The 10,454-nt window shown below is 41.9% G+C and overlaps 1 protein-coding gene across 1 annotated transcript; it reads right to left on the bottom strand.

Annotated features, from left to right (window-relative positions):
• Positions 1–2,436: 2,436 nt before the first annotated feature.
• LRRC30 (leucine rich repeat containing 30) lies at positions 2,437–3,465 on the bottom strand. The gene has a single exon (XM_054285370.1). It carries the CDS (start codon positions 3,463–3,465, stop codon positions 2,437–2,439), a length of 1,029 nt encoding a protein of 342 aa, XP_054141345.1.
• Positions 3,466–10,454: the final 6,989 nt, after the last annotated feature.

Genomic DNA, 10,454 nt, shown 5'->3' with positions numbered 1-10,454 from the left:
TTATGTGTTTCATATGCTTGCAAAGGTTTATTAGCTTGAGTAAAAGGTCATTATTATTCAATTGAATAATTTAATTTTAAATTATTGGTATTGCACTTCATATTATAACTGCTTTTGCAGATGCATTTGATTATGTCAAATTTGCCTTTTAATCCTCTGTCTGGAGATCATTTTCTTGAATCATTCGGTGTTTCTCACTCTCGCAGTGGTATCCTAATGAACACACAGAGTCCAGCCTCATTTCTTCCATGTAAATTACTGTGCATACCTCTTCTAGTCAGATCATATCAGAGGCTATCCGGTGTCATATAATCCTCAGGACTGACATGTGGAAAATCTTTTCAGGTGATTAATGCCATAGGCATCTAATTTTCCTGCAAAGCAATATTGCAGTGTTTATGTGAATGCCAGACTTAGGGATATGAAATGGGCATTTAGGAAAGTTAATAATCTGGCCCTAATCCCCTCCAAGAATTATCTGTTGGTATTTCTAAAAATAATTGCAGCTTTATTCCTTGTCGCTAATGGAATCACATATTATTACTTGCATTGTTCATTAAAAACTTGGAATTTTGCATGGGTGAAATAAATATATGTAAAGCTACACATAAAATACCTTTGCATTTGAAACAAGTGCTAAGTTTTAAAAATTCACAAAATATTTGTTTTCTTGCTTTGTTTTCTTCATGCTTGAGAAAAATACCTTCAAAATTGTTTCATGGTTGCTGGAAACATAAGATTTGTCCTTGACTGCACACTTGGAGACTGTGATTTCTGGGCCTAACACTGAAATTCTCAATTAAGGTAACAAATCATACACAAAACAATCCAACACAATAAAATATCAGGGCAGGCAGACCCAGGGTGGAATATTCTGTGAGCACTGATTTCTCATTGCTGGCATTCAATGTCACACCAATAATGTCAGTGTAACCAAAGGTGCTGCCTTTACTCACATGTACCTATGAATTACATAATTGTCTGCTATTATCAGGCTGCTTCTACATCTGCTGAGGAGTTTTTCCCTCAGCCAGGCATTGTCCATTAACTTCACTAGAAGCAGGATCAGTTTTCACAGCCTTTCATAATTTTGAACAAATTATGTTTTAGAAAACAATTGATTCCCGAGATTTGACATAGGAATCACTTTGAAAATGGCTTTGAATACTCATAATTAGCTCAAGAATTACAGTCTCATTCCTCTCTTACACTGCCATTACAAGCATTTATCTCAACAGATTTCAACAGAGCTACTTCTGTTTTATACTGGTGTGAAGGAACAAAAAAACCCCAAGTTGCATAAATTGTTAACAGCTCTTTCATACTGCCTCTTTATTACCAGATAAAACTTTGATGAAGGACATTCACAGAAGATCAATATGAGAAACCACATAAGACCTGACTTCTATGCTATCGGCTGATACTGAAAATCCCAGAAATATTGTTTCAAACAAAAACTATTTGTTTCTGAAGCTCTTACTTAAGGTGATGACTGGGTTGATGCTGCTTCTCCTGAAAGAAATATTTCACCTTGAGGAGATGTTCTGCCTCCTGAGTAAAGCTGCTCCATAGCTTGGATTGCAGGGATACAGGAAAGGAGAACAGTTGTACATTTAGCAATGAGCAACTCCATCTTTTGTGTGAAGGAAGAAGCCACAGTCCTTTCTGTGCTTTGTGCAGATGCTGCTCCCAGATGATGAGAAGTACTGCTGTCAGCATCCTAGGAGGCTCCATGTGAAGGGCTGCTTGTCTCACCATGGGAAGTAGGAGCTTTGGGGAAGTTTGGGATCTCCTTCCAAAGAGCTGGCAAATTGCCTCATCACTGGCAATCTCTACCTGGAATTTATACAGGCCAGAGAACAGCTGTGGGGTAAACAACAAGTGGTATTGAACTGACCTGCAATATATTGTCTGTGAGCTAATATAGCTCAGGATATACTCACTGCCAACAGCAAACATTTTCCTTGAGATTCACTTGGACAGCAGTGTTTGCTTATGTTGTGGTTTACCTGTGTATGAAGAAGTGAGCAGGAACAGAAATGCAATTGCAATCACAGAGAGAAAGTCTAACTTATGTTAATATTTCTTCAGCCTAATAGCTGTCAAATGCACATTTCTGCATATTTGCAGTCTGCTTTAATTTGTTTCTGTCAAATGAAGAGCAAATATTTTATCACAACCATGTTGTATTTTTTTTTCTATAAAAACCCCCAAGTACCACAACAGCGAAGGTTACAGAGGTGGCTATTTTTAGAAAGTTTGCTCTTCCCACACTTAATCAAGACCATCATACTTTACTTGCTTTCCTCCAACTGTTACTAAAGCCATCCATAGCCTTCAAAATCCAAGCATTATGAAGTGGAAATGCCTGTGCAGGAAATCTCTCTGATGCGACTGAGTCTCGATGACAGGCTTAATCCCGAGCCGGGCGGAAGCTCAGTTGTGCTCCTTTTTGTCCCTGAGGTAGTTGAAGAGGACGTCCAGGCCTCCCTCGACGACCTCGGGCAGGGGCCGGGCCAGGGGGTTGTGGGCGATGTGGAGCCCTTTGTCCATGGGGTTCCAGGCGATGCGGCGCAGCCGGCGCAGCAGGTACAGGTCATCCGGCAGCGTCTGGATGGCGTTGTAGTCGGCATTCAGCAGCTCCAGGGTGCTGATGTAGCACAGGGAACGCGGCAGGCTGCGTATGTTGTTGTTTTCCACAATAAAGATCTGCAGGTTGACCAGATACTGGATGCTCTCTGCGATGTTTTCCAGCTTGTTGGACCCGAGGTGCAAGAAGTCCAAGCTTCTCAGGGCGAAAATGCAGAGGGGAATTTGCACAAAGCGGTTGTTACTGAGGTTCAGTTTCCTCAAATTTGTCAGGTCGGTGAAGCTCAAAGGCAGTTGTGAGATGCAGTTGTGTGAGAGGCTCAGAACCTCCAGCTTCCTGCACAAGCTGAGCTCTGCTGGCACTTCTTTCAGGCAATTCATATTGACAAACAAGACCTTCAGGTTCCTCAGCAGCCCGATCTCCTTAGGCAGGCACTTGAGGCAGTTGCCACCCAAGTTCAGCACTACCAGCCTGTCCAGCTTCCCCAGGGAAGGAGGAATCACCACCAGCTGGTTGCGTGACAGGTTCAGCTTCTGCACCTCATGCAGTCCCCACAAGAAGTCAGGCGTGGTGGTCATCCCTTTCATGATGAGGCTCAAGCTGACATAACGCAATCCCCGCTTCAGCAGTGACTTGGGCTCTCTCCCTGCCAGAAGGGCGTCTTCCCATGCAGGCAGCTTTGGGCCTTTCCTGAGGAAAACCATGTTCCTTCGCTCCTCGTTCTTCGAGTGCCCACTTCCCATAACACTCTGGTTCACTCCTGAGAGAACTGAGGTTTTATTCCCTTGCAATATGCAAATGCCAACAGAGGATGACAGCCTGCAGGAGGTGGGAAAGTCAAAGCAAGGAGACAGGGAGGAGCCAGTGAAGTGCATCTCAGTCCAGCGGAACAGTTTCCATAGCTGCTGAGGGAAAGTTTCACTTTTGGGGGCTTATGCTGATCTTGGTGCACAGTCTGTAATGAAACACTTGCTCCTGACTTGTGAGCAAACCTGTTTAATTCAAACTGAATGCCACAAGACAGCTGTCACTGTCATTTGGCCTGGGCTTTATTGGACAGACATGTATCTTCACTGCAAAAAGGTCACAAGGATGCTGTATATAACTTCACCATGTCAGCTTTCTTGGCTATCTGGTACATACCATGACTGCAGGACAATTAGCAAGAGAGATTTCAAAAAATACCAAACAAGCAAGCTAAAGAAGGGAACAAGCAAAGAAGCCATCGCTTCAGCTCAGATTTAAAGGATGTTTTCGTAATCACTTTTATTTTGGTTCCTGATTTCTCTGAAGTAGTTACTGGTCTACCAGAACATTTTGCATGCTGCAAAAACACTGATAAAGCCTTTTTATGTCAGTCCTTGTTTTCTGCTAAGTTAAACAAAAATAATGTTCACAAAAAGTTTTAGCTTTTATATGTCCTTTGTGGTGAGGATTGGCCTCTTTCTTTCCAGAAAGGGTGCCAAATTCACTGCAGCAGTGACATTTTGCCCACTAGTGTCTGTGCCCACTTGGATGATTTCTTGCTACCCACAGCACCAAGTGTGAGCAGTCATACCACACAGTTCCAACCAAATTACTCTGTCCTAAGTGTCCTGTGCTACTTTCACATCTATCAATCAGATTTTTGGGGTCTGATTCTTTTGTACTCTATAAAATGAAGCCTCTTGATGTCCCTTTCCTTGTGAACTTCTAGGTCTTCCTGGGCTATTCTGGGGTACAGGGGGACTAGCAGTCAAATAGCTTGAACTATAAATGACATTTAGATCCAATATAGAGGGGATGGTGGAAGACAAAAGGAGCAGTGAGGTTTAATAATACCCAACAACAGCTGAAGTGAGCTCTGCTGGTGAAAGGAAATTGTATTGCTAGAGGAATACATATGTACTAAGTTTAAACTCAAAGGGACCATAAAAAGGATCAGCAAAAACTTCAGGTATCATCCAAACTAGGTGAAAATTGCAACTAATAGTGCCAGGCTTTCAGGGCTTTTCCTCTCCATTGAATCCATGGTGATGAAGATGTGTTGCTGCCTTCTGAGAGGTTTGGTGATGAATGTACCCTCCTTTCCATCCCATTTCAGAGATCCTCACCTTAAAACCTTGCGTTTGCACTGGTGATAAAGGATTATGCAGAAAACTGCAGCTGGAAGTTGAGGCACTCCAGAAACCACTTTGGAGTCAATCCCCACAGCCTTTTCTTACTGCCAAGCACCATACAGTCTCCTTTGGGCTTTGGGCTCCTCACAGAGCTGCATCTGCTTGGGAAGAGAGGGAAGAGAGGGGGCATTCCTGCAGGTGTGTCTGATGAGTGGGTCCTGCAGCAGTCAGGGCCACAGCAGGCAGTGTGAGACGGTGAGTGCTGAGTGAGCCACGCAATTAAAACCTGTGTTTGAACAGGGCTGAGGGGCATAAAACCAGCTGGTGCTGAGGCTGAACTATTGCATTCTCTGGAGTGCCTGGGTGAGCCTGAAAAAGGCTGAGGCCAATTGTATCTGGTTAGAGTGAGCTGGCAGCCTGTGAGTCAGCACTCACAAGCACTTTTTGCCAGTTTTTGTCAGTTTACATACAAATGTTTTACTAATTGCCATCGCAGTCGTACTGACTCAGTGTTCTTGTTAACCAGCATCCCACATGCTGCCCAGAGTGCCTGAGACAACCCTGATGCTGCAGGCAGAGGAGATGCTCAGGGGGAAGGGGAAACCCAGTGGCTTGGGCGAGACTGAGTGGGGCCCCAAAATGTGGCACTTCATCCCAAATGGGTGGAGAAGTGAAAGCATGAGCCCCTCATGATCTCTGCCTTTGGGGTGTCTGCCCAGCTGCTGTTAAAAATGCACTTATTATCAGAGAGCATCCATGGATTTGAACATAGTATTTTGCTTCTGCAGTAGGAAGAAAAAGGCTTTTTAGAGAGCATTGGTAAGATTAGTCATTTCCCTTCTTTTTGTCTCAGTTCTGAAATGAGGAATCTGCTGCAGACAATCTGCCAGAATCTGCAGAGACTGGCTTTGCTCCCTGTGGTTGGGCTCTCACCTGTGACCATGGCCCCATGGTCACTTCAGAGATCTTTCTTCTGCTGCTCACTTTTAGTAACAAATGAAAACAAAACAAACGGAAGAACAGCATCCCTGTAGCCACTGCCTCCCCCCATGGCTGGCCAGATATTTTTGGATGAGAACATTGTCCCCATCTCCAAAACACACTGTAGTTTACTGCCTGGGGACTTGGCAGTGCCAGCTGTGGCTTCTCACCACAGAAATCCTCATTTCCTAACAGTGTGACTCAGCCAAAGTGCTCTGTACCCTTCCCTGGCTTTGCATCACACTGTCCATTTGAAACCAGGCCTGTGACAGAGCCCAGCAGAGCCTGGGCTGGGCTGTTTCTGGAAAGCTTCACCAGGGGATCTCTATCAAAGAAAAATGCTTGTTCTGCTTCAGCCTCACAGCATCTCCTGCTGTATCTCCACTGTCTGCCAGACAGCAAAGGGGATTTAAAAAATAAATTCTGCATCTGCAGCTCTCATTGTCCAGTTCCCTTCCTGCCTCTGTGAGCATCATAACCACTGTGTGAAACAAAAAAAAAAAAAATAAAAGACAAACCATTTCCTATTCTTTGTTTTCCAACAGAAAAACAGGCTACTGAGTATGCTTGCCGTTGTGGAGACTGGAAACTCTGAGTTAAACAAATTAAATTTTTCTTTAAATCAAGATAATAAAACCACAGTGGCCTCATCTGGACATTTCAGGAACTAAAATTTTGTACAAAAATAGTCCCTTGTCTCTTGGTGTCCTGGAGTGGCTTTGTTAAAACACTTTTCTTTTCCCTTTCCTCTGTGTGGCCTGCTGCCCTGCCCAGGCCCTTGCTGTGCTGCACTGTGAGGATGGATCCCTTCCTTTGGAATGCTCTTAGGCAGCACTGACCTGTGCCCACACAGCCTGGCAGAAAGCAGAAATGAATTTCATGCATGCAAGTTTGGAAGCCCAAATTGGTGGGCTTTACATGACTCAGTGTACTTGATAATCACTTTGTAGATTAAACAAAAATGTTAGTGTTCAATGGAAAAAAATAACCCAAAGCTTGCTGAAGAACTTTGTAGTCTAACTAGTATAATAAAAGAAACTGCATTATTAACAATTATAAAAAACTGGTAAGCTGACAAAAATGACAAGCTATATTTTCTGACATTCTTTGACAATGCAAATTATTCGATTTTTTTTTTTCTTAAGGAATCAGGATTGTCAGTCCTAAAAAAATCTAAAGATGAGTTCACAAAAGACTTGGAATTTTAAAGTCTATTATCTATAGAATCTTTTATTTGCCTTCAGGTTTTGAGTCTGTAGAACGCATTTGGGATACATTTTCTAGCTTTTTTTCCTGCATCCAGGCAGGACTTGCCATAAAATCAATTGCATTGGTTTTAAGTAAAAGTTGAGATCATCACAGAACTATTTTTCCATAGGATTTGAGCTTTTAATGAAATATCTGAGAGAATAATGCTTTTAATAAAACCATAGCTATTTTGACACACTAAGTTTAAATTTTGTTTTACTGCAAAACTGGTCCTGTCATTGTCTTTTAAATTGTTGAGCTTAAAATAGATGCCTATAGTTTCATTATCACATATGTTTAGGTTCATAATTTATTTTGAAACAAGTTTTATGTTCTCTATGGAGTCAAAACCTTATATAGTTCCTCTATCTCAGTACTTTTACAAAGTGTTAATATAAGAAGAAATTCTTTAAATGTTTAACTATAACCATTTATAAAATGCTGGGAAATTCAACCCACACTCTTTTGTAAAAAAATTTCATTTAATTAATTGGGTCTTAATAAACACCTGTTTAAATGAGGATGAAGAAACTACCTAATACTTCCTGTGACAGGAAGGATGACTTGGCTAAAAAGAGTTAAGTCATTTCAAGTTCAGCAGAAAACAAGCAATGCTGGAGAAATATTCATTACAAATACAGATGCAGCTACTGAACCATCTTCTCTTTTGCTATTTCTTTCAATAAAGGATTTCAAAAGCATCAGTGCCATTCAGACTGTCAGGGAAATCCCCTGGTCTTACTGCTAAGAAAGAAAATTTTGTAGGTTTTTAACTACTTTGTAGTAGCTTGTTGATCTTGCAGCTATTCTGAAATACTAAGTCAAATTTTAATGGTAATTTGAGATTTATGAGATGTGACACAAGACATAAACAATTCTTCAGGCAATTTCAGATTTCCTGTTAATTTGTTTTTAATTATGGTGCTGTTAACAGCTTTTAATGACTATCTGTCCCTGGAGCTTTCTTGGAATGTTTCATTAAGGTCCCATGTGGAGCTGCTGGATTGCCTGACCCACGAAGAATGGCACCTGGAGGTGAATGGCTGCCTGTGCAGGGGCTCCTTTTTCTGCAGACCTCTTGACAGAAGACAAGCTTGAACTAAACCTAGTATGAAATAAAAATAGAGAGATTTTAGGCTGTGTTTGTATGTAGCCTAGAAATGACAGGCTCTTCCTCCTGGTAGTCAGGGACAGCAGCAATTCTTATAGGACATGGAATTAGAGGAAATTTTATTCCTTTTTTTTTCAAGCTTGCCATGTTATTTTGAAATTCCAGCAAATACATGAATAACTGTTTTGGCACCTTCTACTTCTGCCACAATTTCCCTGTGTGTACACAAGCCAACCAGCTGGTCTGTCTTCCATATTAAACAGAGGCAGGCCATGATCCTGCACTGTGCCATCATCCATGTTCTCTGGGGCACTGTTTCATCTTCTGCCCACTGCAGTTCTCCCTGGCACCACCAAAACTTGCTTTCTCTAGGTGCTTGCCCACTCCTCTGGAGGAAAAGGGGTGTGTAGCACATAGATATGCCCTAGGGAACACCACCACCCGGCAGGAGTGCACAGAGGGCTCTGTCCTGCTTTATTTAGCCATCTGCACACAGCCTCCATGACTCAGCCTTCTCCTTCCCTTACGGCTAGAGTGATGACAGATTTTGACACCAGTTACAAATCTATCTGAAGTCATTACACAGAGGATACCATTGCAATATAGAAACACACACTGCTCTATTTTTCATCACTACATTTATGAGCAGTCACATCTACATTCATAAACTTCTGTAAAATAGCCTGTGCCTGTCTGGTAGCAATATGGATGTTTGCTAAATGCTACCCAAAGTCCGTGGCTTTCTGAATAAATTTGGAAAAAAAAGTTGGAACAGATTGTTCAAACTGGATGAAGTACTTTTATTGTAAATGCTGCCACATCATCTCTGCCACAGGTACTCTTTTTGACAGAGCTCTTAAAGATAATTGCTCTATATTTTGGATGCATGATAAGAAAACAACAATTCTTGGAAAGTAGAAGAGAGCCTCATGGGCTGTCTGCCTAAATCTAATCTGATGCAGTAAGAGATATTTCTCGGCCTGTCTCACAGAAACACATCATCTAAGTGTCCATCACATGCCTACATGGTTGGCCTTCAGGCAGAACACATTCCTTCCTTCCTTCCTTCCTTCCTTCCTTCCTTCCTTCCTTCCTTCCTTCCTTCCTCCCTCCCTCCCTCCCTCCCTCCCTCCCTCCCTTCCTTCCTTCCTTCCTTCCTTCCTTCCTTCCTTCCTTCCTTCCTTCCTTCCTTCCTTCCTTCCTTCCTTCCTTCCTTCCTTCCTTCCTTCCTTCCTTCCTCCCTCCCTCCCTCCCTCCCTCATCCAGATTTATTTCAGTGCCTGGAGCAGACTCAGTCCAGCTGCCTGTGGTGCACAACCCCCAGATTTCTGAAGCATCTTGTACCCAGGGCTTATGTGTCACTCTGAAATGAGGGGACTATCCCCACCTCTTATGAAGCTGTCACTCAAGATTAGAAGGGTTTTCTTAAACATCCATGTGTGTTGAGAGTCCAAAAATAAGCATGACTCTATGGGCTGCTGGCAAAACTCCCAGTCCCTCCTCCAAAGGCTGTTTTAGTATTCTACAGTTAATGGGTTGTTGCAGTTGCCTAGTTTTCAGGAATATGAAAATCCAACTTCTGTTCTGGAAACAGAAGGCAGAGATAATTCTGAGGGTCCCATGAGAAGAGAGGCATTTCCATAGGGTCCTACTTGTGGTGCCTGTAGTTCAGAGACAGCTGGGACTTAAGCAAGACTATTAGTTCATCATTACCTAGTAAGAGTCTTTAAGATTTTCCCTGCTCAATCTGCCAACATGATGATTTTAACAGAATTTTTAGAATCTGAAATTCTTTCACTGACAAATGTCAATGTGCCTCTGTTCTGGCTCCATGAGATTTTGCATGGCACAGTAAAGACCAGGTGACTCAATGTTAGATATTGTAAAGTTCATTGCTACTGTACCAATACCCTCATTTTTATTCTAATCGTTTAGGTGTATTTGAAAATGCTGGAAAAATCCAGAGGACAGTTAAAAACTTATTTCAGAAATAAAATAAAACACTAAGTGATCCAGATCTTTGTGCCTGATTTAGTGTATATACTAAATATATACACTATATATTCTCCAGTTGAAAGCACAAGCCCTTTTTATCTTGGTCCTCATGAAATTTGGTAAATCAGTACTGTAAATCAATGGGACTCAGTGTGAAGGGGTTTAGGTATCTCCATCCAGAATCCATTACAATAATGATTACAAAAAAGAACTTAGGAAATAATTCAATCAAAGCTGTAGTGGAGCCTTAATCTCAGATCCATGACTCTTGTAAAAATTTTACTGATATAAGAAGAAATTCTGCATTTACCTTCATATGCCTGATAAATGATAAAACAGAATCTAATTAGAACTCCCTAAAACACATACCAGTGTCTCAGTTTGGGATTTTTCAGAGACAATATCAAAGGAAAGGGCAGACATCCCTCTA

This window comes from Melozone crissalis, unplaced genomic scaffold (assembly GCF_028551555.1).
Source record: "Melozone crissalis strain CALT ecotype California unplaced genomic scaffold, PUWL_Pcris_2 ptg000042l_1, whole genome shotgun sequence".
Lineage (NCBI taxonomy): Eukaryota > Metazoa > Chordata > Aves > Passeriformes > Passerellidae > Melozone > Melozone crissalis.
The sequence above is the reverse complement of the archived record's forward strand: the minus strand, read 5'-3'. Positions and strand labels throughout refer to the sequence as shown.